At 43.2% G+C, this 23,010-nt stretch overlaps 1 protein-coding gene across 2 annotated transcripts in view; it reads left to right on the forward strand.

The window, feature by feature from the left end:
• The first annotated feature begins 213 nt into the window (after window positions 1–213).
• The window catches only part of LOC141113256 (lysosomal protective protein-like), a 98,486-nt gene continuing 75,689 nt past the window's right edge, over window positions 214–23,010 (forward strand). Inside the window, exons 1-3 of one of the 2 annotated variants that reach the window (XM_073606271.1) lie at window positions 214–233; window positions 21,754–21,914; window positions 22,007–22,118. In XM_073606271.1, coding sequence (XP_073462372.1) covers window positions 21,754–21,914; window positions 22,007–22,118 — 273 coding nt within the window. In that variant the 5' untranslated portion in view covers window positions 214–233. Of the gene's footprint in view, window positions 234–15,476; window positions 15,606–21,753; window positions 21,915–22,006; window positions 22,119–23,010 lie in introns of those variants that run through there. The other variant, XM_073606270.1, reaches the window with a different exon arrangement.

Genomic DNA, 23,010 nt, shown 5'->3' on the forward strand with positions numbered 1-23,010 from the left:
AGGGGTCGCTGAGGTTTCCATGGCGACCGGGCCCCTTGCTGCAGGGGGCCCTTGAGGGCCCCCTGTATACAGTACTTTGTTAGGAGGAGCACAGAAGAGTTCCCCCGATCCTAAGCCGAACTGTATTCGGCACTGTGCAGGGAGCTGGTCACATTGATTACAAAGAAAGTGAAAGCACAGTGCTGTGCTCTTTGTCTCCCCCTACAGTGCAGTACCCGGCAGGAAGAGCTAAGGTAAAAGTCTGCCGTTTTTTATCTACTGTATGTGTGTTTATATGTATGTGCATGTATGTATGTGTGTTTATATGTATGTGCATGTATGTATGTGTGTTTATATGTATGTGCATGTATGTATGTGTGTTTATATGTATGTGCATGTATGTATGTGTGTTTATATGTATGTGCATGTATGTATGTGTGTGTGTGTGTATGTGTGTATGTGTATGTGCATCTGTGTGTGCATCTATGTGTGTGAGTGTGTGTGTATGTATGTGTATGTATTTTACAGTGGCGGTGCGTCCATAGGGGCGCATGGGTGCCGCCCCCTCTCTCCAGGCACCCCTCTATCACAAATAGATAGATTCATGCATAGCGTGAATCTATCTATGGCCGCCACTGCCCCCTATTCAGACGCCTGGCCCCTTTTTGGACGCCGGGCACCTGAATGACACCGGCGGGGTTTTTTTAAAGCACTAATAGGCTTCAAAATAGGTGAACTGCGAGTGCCATGCTTGGCGCTCACAGTCCACCCAGGTGTGTTAGAAAAGCGAATAAATATTCGCTTTCCTAACACTGAACCGCCTCTCCACCAATCAGGTGCTCGGGTCTGTTACCCGTCACCTGATTGGCTGAAACGACAGGCGCCGCTATTGGATGCCTATCAGGAGGAGAGGATGGGAGGAGACGCATGGAGGACCCTGCTCGTCGCCGTCACCACTGCCCCACCGAGACAGGGTAAGTGCCGGGCAGACTGCGAGCGGGCAGGGGGGGTCACAGTGGCAGCATTTGATGGCACAGTGGCTGCGTTTCAGGGCACAGTGGCTGCATTTCATAGGCACAGTGGTGGCAATTGATAGGCACAGTGACTGCGTTTGATGGGCACAGTGACTGAGTTTGATGGGCACAGTGACTGAGTTTGATGGGCACAGTGACTGAGTTTGATGGGCACAGTGGCTGCGCTTGATGGGCACAGAGGCTGCGTTTCATAGGCACAGTGGTGGCAATTGATGGGCACAGTGACTGCGTTTGATGGGCACAGTGGCTGCATTTGATAGGCACAGTGACTGAGTTTGATGGGCACAGTGACTGAGTTTGATGAGCACAGTGACTGAGTTTGATGGGCACAGTGACTGCGTTTGATGGGCACAGTGGCTGCATTTGATAGGCACAGTGACTGAGTTTGATGGGCACAGTGACTGAGTTTGATGAGCACAGTGACTGAGTTTGATGGGCACAGTGACTGAGTTTGATGGGCACAGTGACTGAGTTTAATGGGCACAGTGACTGAGTTTGATGGGCACAGTGGCTGCGTTTGATGGGCACAGAGGCTGCGTTTCATAGGCACAGTGGTGGCAATTGATGGGCACAGTGGCTGAGTTTGATGGGCACAGTGACTGAGTTTGATGGGCACAGTGACTGAGTTTGATGGGCACAGTGGCTGCGTTTGATGGGCAAAGAGGCTGCGTTTGATAGGCACAGTGACTGAGTTTGATAGGCACAGTGACTGCGTTTGATGGACACAGTGGCTGCGTTTCATAGGCACAGTGGTGGCAATTGATAGGCACAGGGACTGCGTTTGATGGGCACAGGGGTGGCAATTGATGGGCACAGTGTCTGCGTTTGATGGGCACAGGGACTGCGTTTGATGGGCACAGGGGTGGCAATTGATGGGCACAGTGTCTGCGTTTGATGGGCACAGTGACTGCGTTTGAGGGCACAGGGGTGGCAATTGATGGGCACAGTGGCTGCGTTTGAGGGCACAGTGGTGGTAATTGATGGGCACAGTGGCAGCGTTTGATAGGCACAGTGACTGTGTTTGAGGGCACAGTGGTGGCAATTGATGGGCACAGTGGCTGCGTTTAAGGGCACAGTGGCGGCAATTGATGTGCACAAGGACTGCGTTTGATAGGCACAGTGACTGCGTTTGATGGGCACAGTGGCTGCATATGAAGGGCACAGTGGCTGCATATGAAGGGCACAGTGGTGGCGTTTGATAGGCACAGTGACTGCGTTTGATGGGCACAGTGGCTGCGTTTGATAGGCACAGTGACTGAGTTTGATGGGCACAGTGGCTGCATATGATGGGCACAGTGGCTGCATATGATGGGCACAGTGGCTGCATATGATGGGCACAGTGAGGCTGCAATTGATGCGTTTTTTTAAAAGAATCTTTCAGTTTGCTTGCGCCCCCCAAAAAATGTTGAGCACCATCTGCCACTGGTTTATATGTGTGTGCATATGTGCATATATATATGTGTGTGTGTGTGTGTATTTATGTGTGTGTGTGTGTATGTATGTGTGTTTACATGTATATATGCACATTTTATGTATGCGCTTTTAATCCTGACCCCCTATATGTGTCCCATTAGAACCGATTTTTTTTTTTTTTTTTTTGCTTGTTCATAGTACCAGCAAAAAAAAAAATGCTGTTCCTCTGAAAAGTGATCCGTGCTCAGATCGCTTTTCAGAGGCATTTGACAGCTGGTAAAGAGGCAATATGTTGCCTCCTGACCGCCTGTTTTAACCCCTTAAATGCATCATCTCTATGCTGCAACTGCATGCAATGCACACAGTTGCAGGGTGGTTGCAGTGCAGCCACTTCAAGGGTGCTCTGACTGGAAAAAGATTGAGAAACACCGACATAGAGGAACCCATCTTTCCATTTTCCTCCTGCAGCCGCTGAATGCCTGTGGGAGGGAGAGGAGGAGAAGGGGGGGGGGGGGAGGAGGAGAAATCGATTCCTTTACATGCAGCCACCCACTTGCGACTGGACCCTGGTGTTCCACCATCGGGCTCGGAGAAAAGAGCCCTGTCCGGGGGTCAGGGGGGCCCTTCATGGTTTCTTGCATCGGGGCCCTGAAGGTTCTAGTTACGCCTCTGGAATTGAACCCATAGTCTGCTAAACATAGTAGTAACTACTAAGGTCAGTTTATATAACTGGAAACAATACTGATATTAGCAGGCCAGCAATAAACAATTTATTCTTAAATTTATATTAAATTATTGATGTTACTATTACTCTGGGTTAGAATGCACTATAAGGGATTGACTGGGATATAGTGTCTATCAACCACTTCAGCTCCAGTAGGTTTTACCCCCTTTATGTCAAGGGCATTTTTTGCTATTCAGCACTGCATTTCTTTAACTGGCATCTGCACGGTCATGCAGCGCTGTGCGCAAATTACATTTTTATAATTTTTCTTTCAAACAAATAGAACTTTCTTTTGGTGGTATTTGATCACCACTGGGTTCTTTATTTTTTGCTATACAAACGAAAAAAAAGACTAAAAATGTAGAAAATTTTTGAAAAAAAGTTTTGCCTATAGTTCTACTATAATTCGTGACAGCTGTAAACACTAGTGATTGGCTACAGTTAATCACATGGTACAAGGTGCTGTGGTTGGCCCAGGTACCATGTGATAGCTGTTTGCCAATCACAGCATAGGCAACAAAGTTGTTCTGAATGAATTCATTCATAACAGTTTTGTTGACATTGTGATCTTGTGATCATATAACGATCACATTGGGCCCCGAGCATCGGGATCCACAATCTGCTGTGGGTCCATCAACTAGCCCAACCCCTCGTGACCGCTGTGGGGTCTTACCCCTTTTGTTCAGCTAAAGAGGTACCTCTGAATAGAGGTTATATCCCAGTCAATCCCTTATAGTGCATTCTAAACCAGAGTAATAGTAACATCTATTATTAAATATAAATGTACACTGTTTATTTCTGGCCTGCTAATACCAGTATTGTTTTCAGTTAGGCCCCTTTCACAGGAGGCAGATCTGCTCAGCGGACTCCGCTAGCTCAGCGGGGGATCGCTCCATTGATCCCCGCTGAGCAGGCGGATGACAGGTTCGTCTCCGCTCACTGTGCAGAGACGGACCTGTCAGAGCTCCCCTGTCCTCTATGGGGAGATTGGATGAAAACGAATAAGCCTGTCAATTTTCATCTGATCCCATCCGATCCGCTGGACGGATGGCAAACATATCGCCATCCGTATGTTTTGGATGGATCTTGTTGAATCGGATGGCAGGCGGGTGTCAGTGGATATATCTCCGCTGACATGCGCCTGCCCATACAAGTTAATGGGTGGCCCACTCAGATCCACCTGAAAAACGGACAGGCGGATCTTTGTGGGCCGATCGTGTGAAAGGGGCCTTAGAGATATACTAATGGAGCACATTTTTTACTGACATCCTGAAATATGACAGAAATTCCTACTATAAGCAAATACTATTTAAACAGTATAAACAATATGTAAACATTAACAATACTTATATCAAGTAATCTGCCTGGCTTTAGAATTATAAACTCAAAACAGAGTGACAATTATTAGCGGCACAGTGGTGTAGTGGGTAGCACTCTCACCTAGCAGTAAAAAGGGTCGCTGGTTTCCCAACCACAACACTACCTGCTTGGAGTTTGCATGTTCTCCCTGTGCCCGCGTGGGTTTTCTCCGGATACTCCGGTTTCCTTCCACACTCCAAAGACATGCTGGTAGGTTAACTGGCTTCTGTCCAAAAAAATTGGCCCTAGTATATGAATGTGAGTTGTAGACCTTGGATTGTGGGCTCCTTGAGGGTAGGGACCAATGTGAGTGTGCGATGTATGTGTGGCGCGCTGAGTAAATTGACGGCGCTATATGGGTACCTTTAAATAATAATAATAGATGAGCATCTTAATGAGACACAATGTATAGGGATAGGGACAATTGTAGACACGCACCCACACCCACTCAGGTTGAACTGGATAGACTGGTGTCTTTATTCAACCTTACTAACTATGTAACTATGTAACAAAGTGTGAACATAAGTGAGAATATGAAAGGCCTGGGGAACCCTGAGATAAAACATAAAAATAAGTTAGGAATGTGCTTAGCATGCTGCGGCGAATAGTATTGCATGGTCAGATTTTACTGAACAGTAAAGGAGCTTAAAGGGGATGATTAGAAATAATCTGTGTATTGTTGCTTTATACACTGCACACATATAACACAGTTTTTGTACCCATAAAATATTCCTCATTACTGTACCACAACTGACAGCTTCACAGACACAGCATAAACCTCAGGACAAAGGGTCATTTATTAAAAATTAAATGTTTCCATTACATATGCTTTTATGCACACATAAAGGATATCATTATGTCTAACTGAGCCTACCTTAAATAGAAACTTCATTAAAACCAGCAATGTTTCAAGTGAAGGAGTCAGGAGTAAGTACCATATAAAACAACAAAAAGTGTGCAGCAGTCAGGATTAACCCTCTGTTTACATCAAAGTCCCCCCCTTCATCACGGTTCCCAGAGTTCCTCATCACTTACATCAGAGTCTGCAGAGTCCTGCCGGGGCTGGGCTTAGCCCTTCCTTCTCTGAGCTGGCCTCTCAGCTGTCGGCCAATTGCCAGCTCCTATCTCTTCACAGCTACTCACCTGTTGATGATATCCTGCTCATCAGTCCTGCCTACTTAAGCCGTCCAGCCCAGAGGATCTCTCCCTTCACCTTGGTCAACATCACAGAGACTATCTCCTGCAGTCCTTTTTAAAGACTTGCTTGACTGACATCCCTTCTGGCTCCAGATCCTGCTTGCTGTTCCACTACACTGATCCCTGACTTTCTGGCTTGGCTGACTATCTGTTCCAGTTACCGAACTTTGGCTATGTTTGACTACGTTTGCTCTATTTACTTTTATTAGTAAACCATTGTGATTTAACTGTACTTCTGTCTCGGTCTGATTTCATGGTTTCTGACAGTAGGCGAAGGCCATGAATTCAGAAGATACAGTCAATCCACTTGTTGGTAATATTTTTTCCAGATTGGATGAGCAGGATCACCGCATGGATCTGTTTGCCATGGTGTTACAAACGCTCCTGAGTCGCACGGCTCACCTGGAATCTTCCACGTGGCTGCTCTGGTGCAACCTGTGTTGCAGGCCGTTCCAGTCTGTGTAAGAGGTATGTCTGGTTCCGCTCCGCTTCACCAGTGATTTGGGGGCAATCCAGTCCAATGCAGAGGGTTTCTCAACCAGGTGGAGATATATTTTGAGATGCTGCCCCAGGCGTTTCCCACGGACAGAAGCAAAGTTTTCGTGATATCTTTGCTTTCTGAGAGAGCCTTGGCTTGGGCAAACCCTCTATGGGAGACACAAAAACCTTTTGTCTTGAGTTACCCTGAGTTTGTGGCCTCCTTTAAAGGGGTATTTGACTTTCTGCATGCTACGCTTCTGCTGCCAAGTGCCTCATGTCCATCAAATAGAGTACAAGAACTGTTGCTGATTACTCCATGAATTCCGTACTCTGGCTGCTTGGAACAATGAGGCCCTCGTGGCTGCTTTTTCTCATGGTCTTCTGGATACCATCAAGGATGAGATAGCAGCGTGAGATATACCCACTGAGTTGGAGAAGTTGAACAGCAGCTATGATTGTTTTTACGGTGCAGGGAATCACCGGCAGAAAAGAATGATATCTGGATGATGCCTGTAACTGCAGGCATCATTCAGATATCACCAGTCAAACCGTAGGACGTCATATGATGTACCTTGGGCGGCAAGTAGTTAAAGGGGCACTACACCATATTTGCTATGGAGCCTAATGGTTGGCAAAACAGGAGCCACAGTTTCTTGTTCTGAGAGGATGAGAACTTCACTGTTAATTCCCAGCCAAAATCTGCCAGAGAAAGCAGTTCAGGGAAGAGAACGACAGATACAAACCTGTTGTCGGGGTTTATGCCTCACATCAAAGGGACCAGAGCTGCCTTTTTCTCCTGGTCTCCTGGATATCTTCAAGGATGAGATAGCAGCCCGAGATATACCCACTGAGTTGGAGAAGTTGAACAGCAGCTATGATTGTTTTTACGGTGCAGGGAATCGCCGGCAGAAAAGAATGATATCTGGATGATGCCTGTAACTGCAGGCATCATTCAGATATCACCAGTCAAACCGTAGGACGTCATATGACGTACCTTAGGCGGCAAGTAGTTAAAGGGGCACTACACCATATTTGCTATGGAGCCTAATGGTTGGCAAAACACGAGCCACAGTTTCTGGTTCTGAGAGGATGAGAACTTCACTGTTAATTCCCAACCAAAATCTGCCCAGAGAAAGTTCCCAGTTCAGGGAAGAGAACGACAGATACAAACTTGTTGTCGGGGTCGATGCCTCACATCAAAGGGACCAGAGCTGCCTTCACAGAATAAGTTAGCGAGCAAGAGAGTCACCGCATCATCAGAATCTGAGCTGAGAAACTTTGGCCTGTGTGAGGATCAGAGACTTGATCTCTGGGAAACGCTGATCGTTAAGCCATCAGGACTTGAATAGCCACCTACCAGAAAGCTGAACCACACATTCTAAATGCCCACCACACACTGGTAGTCCAAATAAACAGTGTCCTACTTATCAACCAATCTCCTATTATCCAACCACACTCTTAAAGGGATAGTGCACCACCTAAAGAAGGACACTACCAAAATCTGGCCAACATTGAGGGCACCAGGGACTTTTTTGAGGTTGTTTAGAGACTATAGTTACCCGATTGTAGGTTAACTTAGTCTTGGTGTAACCTTTGAGTGGCATCTAGTGGGTAATGGATCATTTCACCCTTTGAAACACTCTTAAAGTGGTTATAAAGCTTTGTTTTAAAAAAAAAAATAACAAAAATGTCTATACTTACCTGATCTGTGCAATGGTTTTGTGCAGAGCAGCCCTGATCCTCTCTTTCTGGGGTCCCCCACCGCACTCCAGGCCCCTCCTCTTCATCGGGTGTGTGAATTCTACTTCTGCGGCCATTTACACAGACAGTGAGACTTCCCCCGTCACTGGGTTTGATTGACAGCCGCTGCACTAGTGCACATCGCTGGATCAGATTGTGCTCAGGTAAGGAAAAATTGGGGGAGGGGGGGGGGGTCTGGGGGCAGCTGCAGCACAGAAGGTTTGTAACCTTAATGCATAGAATGCATTAAAGTGAAAAAAAACCTTAGAAACACTTAACTCTGTGTAACCACTTATTTATTGATTTACCCCATGTTTGTTTGCATTTAATTAATTTACCTCCAAGTTGCTGTGGTCTAATGTCTGTAATGTGCAGTGGACCCCTTTCACACTGGGGCTGTGGCCACGCCAGCACTAAAGCGGGGTTAAAAACTCCCGTTTTGTGGCGCTTTGAAAGCGCTGCCCATTCATTCCAGTGGGCAGGGGCGTTTGCAGGACTTTTTTTCCCGTCCCGCAAGCGCACTGCCCAAGTGTGAAAAGTCATACTAGAATGAATGAGAGGCAGTTTTCAGGCGCTTGCAGAGGCTATTCCCAGCGCTAAAGCGCCTGAAAACCGCCCCAGTGTGAAAGGGGTCATATTATTTGAGTTGTGGTTTACTGAGGCTACTTTCACACTAGGGCGCATTACAGGCGCTACAGCTCTAAAAATAGCGCCTGCATAGTGCCTGCAAAGAGCCTCTCCTGTCTCTCCAGTGTGAAAGCCTGAGGGCTTTCACACTGGAGCGGAGTGCTTGCAGGACGGCAAAAAAAGTCCTGCAAGCAGCATCTTTGCAACGCTGTAGGAGTGGTGTATACACCGCTCCTACAGCGCTTTTGCCCATTGAAATCAATGGGGCAGCGCCGCCAAACTGACGGCAAAGCGCCGCAGCGGTGCTTTGCGCACGGTTTTAACCCTTTTTTGGCCGCTAGCGGGGGTTAAAATAGCGTCGCTAAAACAACGGTAAAGCCCCGCCGTAAAGCGGGGCTTTACCGGCGACGCCCGCCCGCCCCAGTGTGAAAGTAGCCTCTGACCCCTTTCACGCTGAGGAGTTTATCAAGCGCTTTTGTGTTAAAAAGAGCGCCTGAAAAGCTCATGAAAACTGCTTCCCATTAAAATCAATGGATGCTTTCACACTGGGGCGGTGCGCTGGTGGGGAGATGAAAAAACTCCCACAAGAGGCATCTTTGGAGCATGTTTGCAGAGCTAAAAAAAAAGCACCTCAAAAGCGCCCCCTCCATTGAAATACATGAAAAGCTCTTCAAAAGCGCCTGAAAAGCCCTCAAAGGCTCTACAAAAGCACCATAAAAGCACTCAGTGTTTTACTGGCAGTTTAAAAGCTCCTCAGTGTGAAAGGGATCTAAGGCTACTTTCACCTTGAGGCGCTGTACAGGCGCTATAGCGCTAAAAATAGCGCCTGCAAAGTGCCAGTAAATTGCCTCTCCTGTCACTCCAGTGTGAAAGCCCGAGGGCTATCACACTGGAGCGGTGTGCTGGTAGGACGCTAAAAAAGTCCTGTAAGCTGCATCTTTGAGGCGCTTTAGGTGTATACACCACTCCTAAAGCGCCCCTGCCCATTGAAATCATAGGGCAGCCCTGCAGCGGCGCTTTGCGGGCACTTTTAACTCTTTTTCAGCTGCTAGCGGGAGTCAAAGCGCCCCGCTAGTGGCCAAAAAAAGCGCCACTAAAAGGACAGTAAAGCGCCACTAAAAAAAGCGGCGCTTTACCGCCGACGCCCCAGCGCTTTAGTGCGAAAGTGCCCTAACTGTTATGCCCTGTACACACGACCAGTTTTGCTATCGGAATAAACTCTGAAGGTTTTTCCGACGGAGTTCTGACGGAATTCCGCTCAAGCTGTCTTGCATACACACGATCACACCAAATTCCGACCGTCCAGAACGCAGTGATGTACAACACGTACGACGGGACTAGAAAACGGAAGTTCAATAGCCAGTAGCCAATAGCTTCCATCTCGTATTTGCTTCAGAGCATGCGGCGTTTTTGGTGCGTCGGAACAGCATACAGATGAGCGTTTTTTCCGATAGTAATTTGTTCCAATGGAAAAATATAGAACATGTTCTCTATCTAAGTCCGTCTGAATTTTTGACAGAAAAAGTCCGATGGGGCATACACACAGTCGGAATATACGATGAAAAGCTCCCATCGGACTCTTTCTGTCGGAAATTCTGCTTGTGTGTACGCGGCATTAAGTCCACATGTGTAAATGGCTTTGGTATATAACCAAGTGTGTCAGTGGGACTGAGCAAAGGGAGTCGTGGCAGAACAGAAGACCCAGCATCATCACCAGCAGCTTCTAGGGGGGTAAATGCTACACTTGGATATTTGAGATTTTTATTAACAAATTCAAAATAAAAATTCTGCTAAAAAATAAGGAATGTGGTCAATATATTGGATATAAATAAAATATTTGTTATAAATAAAAACTACAATTGATCCACAGTTGTGTCCCCTAGCAAAAAAAAAAAAAAAGACATTTAACTGTTCACATTTAAAGGTCACTGGTTTGGGAGTTTGTGCTAGTTATGTGTGGTAAACAAAGATAGTATAAACTGAACGGAAAGTCACCATATCTGATTATGTTGGTAAAAAGTATGGAACCTAATACTGTGACAGCTGTGACAAGTCTGGGAATATACAGAGTGGAGATTTCAACATCATTTAACCAAGAGTATAATATTATTAGTGAATTGTATTTTCTTTAGAAAGTTTGCCTCTTTCTAAACTGATATTATGCATTAAAGTAAAAAATAATTTTGGCTTTAGGACCACTTTAAGTGAATAACATTATTTATTAATATAACATTATGATTATCTCATTACAATGGTATCTGAAAGTCCACGGGATATATTAGGCAGCAAGTAAACATGTTATCCCTGCAGTTGATGTATTGAAAGCATAAAAAAATGGGCATGTAAGTTTGTTGTGTATGGGGGCTGCGTAGCCGCAGACTGGTCAGGGTGCCTATGCTGACCCATGTCCACAGCCAAAAGCACCTACAATGGGCACCTAAGCATCAGCAATGGATCACGAAGAAATGAAAGAAGGTGACCTAGTCTGATGAATCACGTTTTCTTTAACATCATGTGGATGGCCGGGTGTGTGCATCACTTAACTGGGGAAGAGAAGATAGCAAACCGGTGGAGGCATTGTGATGCTTTGGGCAATGTCCTGCTGGGAAACCTTAAGTTTTCCCTGCCCTTCATTTAGATGGTGCTTGATACATACCACCTACCTAAACTTTGTTGCTGACCAAGTAAACACCTTCATGGAAATGTATTCCCTGATGGCAGTGGCCTCATTCAATAGGATAATGCACCCTGCCACACTGCAAAAATGGTTCAAGAATGGTCTGAGGAACACAACAGTGAGTTTTAGGTGTTGATTTGGCCTCCAAATTATCCAGATCCCCATCCAATGGAGCATCTGTGGGATGTGCTAGAAAGTGTGATCCATGGAAGCCTTACCTCGTAACTTAAAGGACTCAAAGGACGCATTACTAATGACTTGGTGCCAGATACCACAGAGGTCGAATGATGTCTATGCCTGGATGGGTCAGGGCTGTTTTGGTGGTAAGAGGGACTGTTTTGGTGGCAAAAGGGGACCTACTCAGTATTTGGTGGGTGGTCATAAAGTTATGGATGATCAATGTATATGAATGGACTCAAGTTACTAGAAATAATCAAGAAAGCTTAAAGACTAACTTTAATTTTAAAAAGATCAGCAAGGGATGGTACTTGCATGTAATGAGATGTGTGCCTTGCCGTGGGGGTGGTGGTTGCTCCCTCAGGTGAAATCTGAAGCCCTCTGCCCACCCCCATACCCTCTCAGCAGTAATCTTTGGTGCTGCATAAGGTTAATAGTCACAGTCACTAATCAAGAGTGCAAACTATGTCTTATCTTCCTCCATTTATGGATGCTGTACTTTAGCAATGAAAAGTGCTCTATTTTGGAGGAGGTGGACTTTTCATTCATCCACTTACCCTCCATTCATAGAGTAAAAAGATACATGTACAAAGTACCCGATGATCTGCCAGAAATCCAGCAAGCTCCTAACTTTGTCTAGTGATCTGACAAGGTTACCTCTGCTTGACATTTGAAACAGTGATATCAGCACTACCTAGGTTCAACTCTGTTGGACTACAGAACACCCCCTTTTTCCCTATGTACAGAGATGAGGACAGGGGGAAGTGGTCTCTAGTCAAGTAGAAGAGAACTCAGTCAGGGCTTTCTTTAGTGCAGCAGATTCAAATAGTGTTGGTGGAGAACTTTCACTTTTTTTTTTTAACAAGAACATTTTTTCACAATTCTTGATTTTGTGTATTTCAAATAAAGATATAATGGCAGCTCACTAGCAGTGATGGAGCAAGACCTCACTGACCCAGACTATCAAAGCAATACATACTGCTTTTGCTCATGAAGCTATGGAGCTCACTCTGAAACATGTATAAATAATGCTTTGCTTGAAGTTCAGCCACATGTTCTGCCTGCGTCATATTGGCCTCATGAAAGTTATATCCAAGATTGTCTACATCTGACTGCCATTAACAAGCCATACCAGTGGAACATGCCAGCAGGAGTGAACTGAGGCCCCACATTACAAGCACATTAGCTGTTTTATGTTCTAAGTTGAGGATAACTATCTGAATCCTGGTATTCTTTCATACTCAGATGATTACTTGACAAATCACTTAAATCCTTAGGATATTATTAGTATGTGCTTTGAGGAGAAGAGAGCCCCTGTCAGAAACCATGAAATCAGACTAAGACACAAGTACAGTTAAATCACACTTGTTTAATAATACCAGTAAATAGAACAAACGTAGTCAAACATAGCCAAAGTTTGGTAACCGGAACGGATAATCAGACAAGCCAGAAAGTCAGGGATAAATGTAGTGGAACAGCAAGCAGGATCTGGAGCCAGAAGGGATGTCAGCCAAGCAAGTCTTTTAACAAGAATGCAGGAGAGCGTCTCTGTGATGTTGACATATGCCGTGTACACACGGGCGGAATTATGAGCATCAAACGTTCGACGGTCTTTCCGACGGACTTTCGTCGGAGTTACAACAGACTTGCGAACGACCGGACTTGCGCACACACACGAACGGACTAAAGTCCGTTCGAAAGTCCTAAAGTCTGTTCGAAAGTCCGATCATTTGAACGTGATGACGTATGACCGGACTAGAATAGGGAAGTTCATAGCCAGTAGCCAATAGCTGCCCTTGCGTCCTTTTTTGTCCGTCGAACTAGCATACGGATGAACGGATTTTTCGACTGGACTCGAGTCCGTCGGAAAGATTTGAAACATGTTCCAAATCTAAAGTCCTTCTGATTTTCGACAGAAAAAGTCAGCTGAAGGTCCGATGAAGCCCACACACGGTCGGATTGTCCGACGGATTTGTTCCGTCGGACCAGTCTGGTCGGAAAGTCTGTCCGTGTGTACACGGCATAAGGCGAAGGCAGAGAGCCTCTTGACTGGATGGCTTAAGTAGGCAGGACTAACAAGCAAGATATCATCAACAGCTGAGTAACTGTGGAGAGATAAGAGCTGGCAATTAGCTGACAGCTAAGCGGCCAGCTTAGAGAAGGAAGGGCAGAGCCCAGCCCTGACAGTACCCCTTCCTAAACGACCCCTCCCCCTCTGAGGACCACAAGGCTTGAGGGAAAAACGTCTATGGTAATCACGGAGGAGGACAGGGGCATGTACGTCCGAAGATGAGACCCAAGAGCGTTCCCCCTGGACTGTACCCTTTCCAATGCCCCAGGTACTGTATGCGCCCACGGAACCTACGGGAGTCAACAATGGACTGTACTTCATACTCCTCATGGTTCTCAACCTGTACAGGGTGAGGACATGGCACAGAGGTGGAAAAGTGGTTGCAGACCAAAGGTTTTAATAAGGAGACGTGAAATACATTTGAAATACGCATATTAGAAGGAAGGTCTAGGTCTAATGCGTAAGCCACTGGGTTAATCCTGCGAAGAATACGGAAAGGCCCAATAAACCGAGATGTGAACTTCAGTGAGGGAACATGAAGTCAGAGGTTGCGAGATGACAGCCAGACCCTGTCCCCAACCTGGTAGGAAGGCGCAGGCAGGCGTGTGCGGTCAGCATGGAGTCTGTATCTATCATTTACCATGTCGCAAAGCCTCCTGGACTTGTGCCCAAGTGGAACGAAGACCACAGAGATGTTCCTCTAACACAGGAATACTCTTAGAGGGTAGGGAAAGGAAAGGGAAAAAAGGACTGGAGGGTGGGCGCCAGGCCGGGCAAGCACACCCACCCCCTTGATACCATCTTCAGTGAAAGCATGATGAACCCAAGAAGAAGTTCCAGATAGTCTAAGTGTGTAGGCAGAATAGCTAGCTACCATGTTGTGCCATCAATTCTTTCCAGGTGTTGTAGATGAGCCAGCTCAGCACTGCCATCTTGGTTGGGGCAGAGGTGGACTTTTAGTGGCTAGGGAAGTGGAAAGATAGCGCAGGACCCGTGGGTTTATTTTACTGTTATTGTTATCTTAAGTTAATGTTGGTGTAAATGGTCTCATTCCTGGGCAGCTTCTACACCCCAGATCTCTACAAGCTCCTTGGCTTGTAGTGTAATGTAAAAAAGTTTTGACATTTAAGTGCCACGCCACTGCTAAGAGATCTACATACAACTTTATTCCATTAAAAGTCAGGGGTCCAGATCAAGAAATAGCCAACGCGTTTCGGGGGTCTACATGCCCCCTTCATCAGGGCTAGAAAGAACATAAGAAGATTATCATGTCAATCTGACATTAATACAATGTCCCCTCCATGGGGTCATAATTAAAACCAAACAGCCAATAGTAATGAGAGTGTCAAAATAATTACATAGAAAAGAGAACATGAGTGCTGAACAAAAATAAGAATCTGGGTGCTGAAGGATAAAAAAAAAATAAAAAATGATACTAATAATAATAACACTAATAATAATCATCACTATTATTAAAATGATACAATATGGATAAGATGTTAACCTAATAAAAAGAGAGAAAAAAACTTTCAAAACAGGTATGTGTATAAATTGAACCATATATTATACAATCTGAATATATAGCATAAAAAATAAATAAATAAAAATAAGACGTAAACAAAAAAATGATAGTAATGACATAATGATAATACTAATAATATTATTAATAATAATGATATTGCTACCGACAATAATAGTCATAATGAGCCAACAGGGAGCTTTTGCCTGCTGCTGGCTGACTCTGGGACACAGGAGAGCAAAAGTAAGTGCACTCCTGTGACCCACAGGAGAAGCATGGCCGAAAAAGCTTTGCTCATACTTCCCTTTAAAACGTTTTAAAGTTATGTTTTTTTTTTCTCAATATGTTCCAAAGTATGACTTGTAAATTAAAAAAAAGTTGCCTATCTTTTCTTTTAAGTCATTTGATGTCAAATTATGTGGGAGGAATGATCTGAATGCAGGATAACACTCTGTGAGAGCAAACATTTTTTTCAACAGATACATTTACATAAAAAAAATGAAGTGGCTTCTCAACACGTGACTGATTAGTTATCACTGTGTGATTCCCCTATAAGAACCCAACTGAAGCTGCAGCCTATGGTAGTGTCAGGACCCAAAGGAGCCAAGGTTTGTGACATTTGCATTATTTTAGATAGTAAGCAAGTTTGTATACTAAGATTTAATGTAGGCAGCAAAGCTGTGTTCCAGGGTGTATTTATTTGGCAACCCTCTGGATGTTGCCACACCTGTCGGACCTTTATCTGGCAAAAACTATTAAAACAATACAGATGATATTTTTTTCCAAATGCACTAATGCTAAACTTTTTTATTAAAGTGTTTGTATAGCCAATGATTTTTTACATTTTGGATAGAGTGGGAAATAGTTGGAACCACTGTCTGGTTTGACTTTGTTGTTTAAAAAAAAACGATCACGTGCGTTTTTTGTCCATTGTGGTGCATTGCTAGTCCATTCATAAGGAATGGGCTGTAATAATGCAAATCACATCAATGCACAATGCATTCTACCTTAACCACTTGCTGACTAGGCCTTTTCTGGAACTTTTTGTTTACAAGTTTAAATTAGTATTTTTTGATAGAAAATTACTTAGAACCCCAAAACATTATATATTTTTTTAGGAGAGGCCCTAGAGAATAAAATGGCGACCGTTGCATTATTTTATGTCCCACTTTATAGAATTAAAAAAATTGATACCTTACATGTCATGCTTTAAAATTGCGCACGCTCAATTCTCGCACGGTTCTCCATGGGTATAGAGCTGAGTGGGGGCCATCTTGCCCTCACTCGACTTCCTGCCTAGCCATCGGCCCCATCAAATCGCTTTCGGGTTTACCGACAGCTCCGGTAAGCTTGGAAAAAAACGCTACTAGCTGCTGCCATAACTTCAAAGTAATGATGTATATATACTGTGGGCGGTCGGCAAGTGGATGTGCACTAACCCACTGTAATAGATCCACAAGTGTGAATCCAGCCAAAATGTATTTCTAGCCAATACTTTTGTATTGGATGTGGATAGAATAGGGAATAGTTAGAACCTCATTAAGGCATGTTTTGCTGTCTATGTTGTATTGGGTTGCTCTCCCTTCAATTCCCATTCTAGAGACACAACAGGAATTCTCTACAAAATGAATGGAAGTCCATTCTTGGACAGTTGTGGGGTCGTTGCCGCCCTAACCTCCTTTTCCAGTGATAATCATAACATTTTTGATTTCCTATCACTACAAATAGAAAGGTGAATCTGCCCTGCTGGGACATAGACAACAATTAAAACCTGACAGATGATCTAATCTTTCACTACTCTTGACACAATATTAAAAATGTTTTTTGTGTGTGTATATATATTATATATATATATATATATATATATATATATATATATATATATATATATATATATATATATATATATATATATATTATATATATATATATATATATATATATATATATATATATATATATATATTTCACCATTAACTGTCTTGCATGTATGCACACCTCCCAACTTTTTGAGATGGAAATGAGGGACCCCCTATCAGCAAAAGTATGCAGGCATAGGACACACCCCTTACCACACCCCCTTAAAGGAGAATTGTACAAAAAAACAAGATTGGTTACACACACAAGTTCTTTTTTTAACACTACTATTCCTTTATATTGGCTTTTGGAATTTACAAATGCAGCAATTTAGAAATCAGGTTTAGCACTGGGAAACACTTTTTGATAAAGATAAAAAGTGCATTTTATATACATCTATATAGATCAGACCAAAATGAGGGACAAATGAGGAGGAATGAGGGACATTGCTCCAAATCAGGGACAGTCCTTTGAAATCAGGGACAGTTGGGAGCTATGATGTATGTATGAACAGGGTTTTAATGGAATTGTGCAAAGTTGAAGTGATGATACACCTTGTTATTATTGTCTTGGATAGTTTCTGTAAAGCAAAGCTTAGACCGGGAGAGAGAGAAGCAGTACTAGGTGCTGTCCAGCTGTACTGCAGTGCTCATGTACTAACAAGGGGCATGCTGATAGGAGGAGAGAGCAGAGTGGTATATAGATGAGTTCATCAGTCTTCTACTGTACATCTCATTTTTAACTGTCACAATCTGGAAAGGTGGCAAGTCTTAGCTTTATTCACACTGGCACCACAGCAGTTTTTTTCTAAACATAGTGATCAGAGAAGTATAGAGAACTTTTATGCCTCTCAGATAATTTTTTCCAGCATTTAGCTGTCCCTGCTTTAACCATGTTTGGTTGCGTTTACATGTATTTAGAGTTTCTAATCGGATCCTGGACGCCCAGAATTTTATTTTCTCTAAATGTAGTTAAACAGAGCACACCTAAACACAGCTAAACAAACAATGTAAATGGCTAAATTAAAAACCATTACATGCATTTATATGTGGTTAGAAATATCCTCCATATAAACACACAGTGGACAATACCAGTGTAAATGTGGCCTAAATGCAGCAGAGAAAAAAAGATTCAGCTCTCCTGTCCTGCCAGGCAGGGCTGTGCTGTGTGACAGAGCTGTGTAAATCTCAGAACTGGACAGACTTAAATGCAAATCCTTGGGAGGCAGTAAATGGCTCCCATATATAATGTATATATATTTTTTCAAAGTCCAGCATTAAGTTCTAACATGAATTATCAACCTTGGCTCCTAGCTGTCAAGGTTGGCAGGATTTATCCATCAGCTGATAGAAAGGAAATTAAAATTTCTGCATGAAATAAGTGACTCTGCTGTCAGTTCCTCTTTGTAAAAAGTTATCTCATACCTTATTTGCTTCCTATATCATTATGTGTTAGCAGATTTAGGAAAAGTCACTGAAGAAATTATATATACATCACTAATTAGGGCATTTTATTCAGAACCCAATTGTCTAAACCGTTTCAAAATACCTATAAATAAAATCTAAAATGATCTGTTGCTTCATCTTGTATCAGTCTTTTTCTCCTATGGTCTATAGCAGTGATGGCGAACCTTGGAACCCCAGATGGTTTAGAAATACATTTCCTTTGATGCTCACCTACACTGCAGAGTGCATGAGCATCATGGGAAATGTAGTTCCAAAACATCTGGGGTGCCAAGGTTCGCCAACACTGGTCTATAGTGTTATGTGAAAAGCTCCAGATTGAAGGTGAGTAAAGCAGCAAGATATGCATTGAAAGAAAAAAGACCAGAATTAAAGTGGTTGTAAAGCCTCAAGGTTTTTCACCTTAATGCATTCATGCATTAAGGTGAAAAACCTTTGTGCTGCAGCTCCCCCCAGACCCCCCTTTTTCTTACCTGAGCCCAATCCGATCCAGTTATGTACACGAGCACAGCAGCTCCAGCCGCTGTGTCTCTCCTCATTGGACAGATTGATAGCAGCGGGAGCCAATGGCAATCAAATCCATTGACATGGGAGCTGGGGGTGGGGCCTGCAAGGGTGCCCCCAGGGAGAAAGTGGCTTTCCATGGGGGCACCCGATAAAGAGGAGGGGCCTGGAGCACCAGTGAGGCACCCCAGAAGAAGAGGAATGGGGCTGCTCTGTGCAAAATGATTGCACAGAGCAGTGGGAGCCAATGGCTCTTGGTGCTATCAATCTGTCCAATGAGGAGAAACATAGTGGCTGGAGCCACTGCGCTCGTGCACATCACTGGATCGGATTGGGCTCAGGTGAGAAAAAGGGGGGTCTGGGGGAGCTGCAGGCATGTTTGTTGTTTTTATTAAAAAACACACAAAAAAAAAACGAGGGTTTACAACCCCTTTAAACTTTAAGCTATCTGGGGACTATTGCTTTTCACATATGTTTAGCTTGATATTAATAGACTTTGCCTAGTAAGCCATCAATTTTGTGTTAGACCGAAGGCTCTATTGATGTGAGATAGGAGGCATTATACATCATGCAGTGTTCCAAGCATATATATGCATTTGAGGTGCATGTCCAAGCATTATTGTTTTTATCTTGTTCCTGTAGGTAGAAACAACTTTTATTAGTCTGTGTAAAAATCACCAGGCATGTAAAAATCCTGCAGGAGTAGCTGCTGGAAGCTCAGTTCCTTTTGATATAGGCACACCCCCAGCACTACATCACCCAAGAGCCCTTTCCCTACACATAGTGTGAGGACAGGCTCTTGGAAGTAAAGACTGTGGCATTGCTTTGCTAGGAAAGACCTCAATGCATGTGGAGAGGAATGCTAGGAAAGACCTCAATGCATGTGGAGAGGAATGCTAGGAAAGACAACAATGCATGTGGAGAGGAACAGAAAGGGGCAAGGATAGGTGGAGTTCTGCAGTCCAGTAGGTGGTGATGACAATTGTTGGCGTTTCAGTGTAGTAGAGGCAATGTGTTGTCAGCTTAGACTAAAAGTTGGGAGTACACTCGATTTCTGAAAGATCAACAGATATTTTATTGTGCTTGCAGTGTTTGTATATGAATAATACATGGGAAATGTTTAGGTATTGCAGAGATGTACTGCATATGTTTTTTTTTTATTTGATCATGTTCACCCCTTAAAGGTTTTCTTGGTTTATTATCATAGAGCATTGAAACACAGTCCATTTATTTACGGTAAAACGGAAATAAAAACTGCGCTATAGAATATATGAACAGTTAATAATATAAAGAATATAAAAAAGAAGCAATCCCAACAATAAACATCAATTGTAAGGTTAAGCATATAAAAATAAAGGAATTGCGCTAATTAAATGTGCAATTTTACATACATGACATAAGTGAAAAATATTATAATATGTGTAAAAGAGGATAGATGCAGATGATAACTGCATATAATCCACAACAGTGTCCCATCAAGTGAGAAAAGGCAAAATAAAATAAAGTAGTGACTCCAAATCGCCCATAAAAATCAAAAGAAAGTACAAGTGATAAATAATGATTGATCCGTGACCACCAAAGAGGATCAACCACCGGAAATGGAAGGGGTAGCTTCTTACCGGATGGCCATGATCCCCCACTACAGAGGATCACAGCTGGCAGGCAAACTTTAAACAGACTGTGGGAACTTCTATCAGCATCCACTAGGGGTCATCACACCGTCAGCAACAACAGCAGAACTCGTAGCAGAGATGCACCATAGAAACACAAAAGGGGGCTCACATAGCGTAAAACCATAAAGATTTATTAAAATGTGTTGCATTCCAGTAGGACGGTTTTGTCTGTGCTCCTGTGGCCAGGGAACCGGACTTTAGGCTATGTATTCTTCGAACTCTTTTTATGTATACAAATTTTAATAAATCTTTATGGTTTTACGCTATGTGAGCCCCCTTTTGTGTTTCTATGGTGCATCTCTGCTACGAGTTCTGCTGTTGTTGCTGACGGTGTGATGACCCCTAGTGGATGCTGATAGAAGTTCCCACAGTCTGTTTAAAGTTTGCCTGCCAGCTGTGATCCTCTGTAGTGGGGCCATCCGGTAAGAAGCTACCCCTTCCATTTCCGGTGGTGGATCCTCTTTGGTAGTCACGGATCAATCATTATTTATCACTTGGACTTTCTTTTGATTTTTATGGGCGATTTGGAGTCACTACTTTATTTTATTTTGCCTTTTCTCACTTGATGGGACACTTTTGTGGATTATATGCAGTTATCATCTGCATCTATCCTCTTTTTACACATATTATAATATTTTTCACTTATGTCATGTATGTAAAATTGCACATTTAATTAGCGCAATTCCTTTATTTTTATACATTTATTTACGGTATTTTTTTTTTTTATACTGATTTACAGAAGATGTACTTTTTAACATCAACGTAAAAACAGATGTATGGAAAGTGATTTAAATTAGTAATAATTGAAAAACACAAAATAACTAAATGCATAAGTGTACACCCCGTTCAGGTCAGTATGTAGAGTTCTGAGTCTGTGTGGCTAGGTGTCTACCAGTATTGTACATCTGGGAAATGCAACATCTTCCTTTTCCTCTTTTGCAATTCTTCTCCAGCTCTGTTAGGTTGAATGTGGAATCAAGTGTGAACAACCTTTTTTCAGTTAAGCCCTCAACTCTCCATTTAATTGAGATCAGAACTTTCATTCGCATTTCAAGACATTACCATTGTTGTTTTTTTTAAACCATTGTCATGTAGTTTGGGATCTATATTTGGGGTCAATGTTTTGCTTGAAGACAATTCTCTTAAAGCTATGGTGTCATGTTGACTTCAGGTTTTCCTCCAGAGTCAGGTTATGTGTTCTTGGTGGTGAACAGGTACAGAGAAGTGAAAATCTGTAATTCTATTTCTGGACCTTACAGATGGTCTTCCTACTCTGCACTATGCTTTTGGTGGCACTTTCTATAGAAGCTGCTCCCCTGAAAGATCAGATCACTTACTTGCCTGGCCTGGAGAAGCAACCATCTTTCCTACAATACTCTGGGTACCTGAATGTACCAGGAGGCAAAAATTTCCATTATTGGTAAGTATCTCTATATTGAACATCTACTAGCAAGTATTAATTTACCTAAGCTCAACTCCCACTCAGATCTGTATATTTTAAACCTTATGCAGGTTTGTGGAGTCCCAGAAAGATCCCAGCTCTAGTCCAGTGGTCCTGTGGCTGAATGGAGGTCCTGGTTGCAGCTCTCTTGATGGTTTCCTGACAGGACATGGCCCTTTTCTGGTGCGTCTGTTGTTTCTTCTGACTGACCTGCCTTTCATAAAATGCTAGGTGCCTGATTATCTCTGAGCTCAACAAGTAATTATGTCAATTTAGTTAGAACTCCTGGTATGCGTATTTTATCAATCTAAACTACTAAGAATTTTTAGAAGCCACTGGTTCAGCATGACAGCTAGGCTAATAACATTTGTAGAAGAAGTCAGTAATGGAACCCTCCATATTTCTCTTAGTAAAGGTTAAAATTATATTTATATTAAAGAACACCTATCATGAGAGAAATTCAAGGGCTATGATTAGTGACATCCTTCTCACAATGTAAGTTGCCTACGGAAACTGTTCCTGGTTTCAGTACTTAGGGATCACAGATATGGGAAATGTATCCAGTGATTGAAATTCAGAGAAAGGTGAGAATTTCTGATCTCCATTCTTGAAGAATTGAAGCCTAGGAGCTAGCCAACTATCATTCTATGTAGGAGAGTCAATAATGGTGGCCTCCATATCTCTTGCACATTTGGATTCTTTAGGACCCGTGTTGATGGTCTGCTTCAGATGGGTCTTGCATTCCTGTAAAAATCTTTGGGAAAACAAAACCCACTTGATGCAGGTCAAATCCACCCATCAGTACATTCTGAATGATCTCAGAAGCATCTCAAACTGATGCCATCACAATAAGCCCACACAGACCCTTAAAGTCAACCTTAGCATTGCTCGTTTAATGCAAAGTAGCTGCATTTTAACGCTGGCCTCTCTGCTTTATATTCTCACCTTCCCTTGGCCTCCCAGTAAATCTCTTTGCCATCGGAAAATAAGCAGTAATATTGAATATGGAGCAGCATGTGACTTATTCCCCTTAATACCACATGGGTGCTTGGTAAATGGCCACTCAGGCCTCTAA

Source organism: Aquarana catesbeiana, linkage group LG12 (genome assembly GCF_042186555.1).
Source record: "Aquarana catesbeiana isolate 2022-GZ linkage group LG12, ASM4218655v1, whole genome shotgun sequence".
NCBI classification, from domain to species: Eukaryota; Metazoa; Chordata; class Amphibia; order Anura; family Ranidae; genus Aquarana; species Aquarana catesbeiana.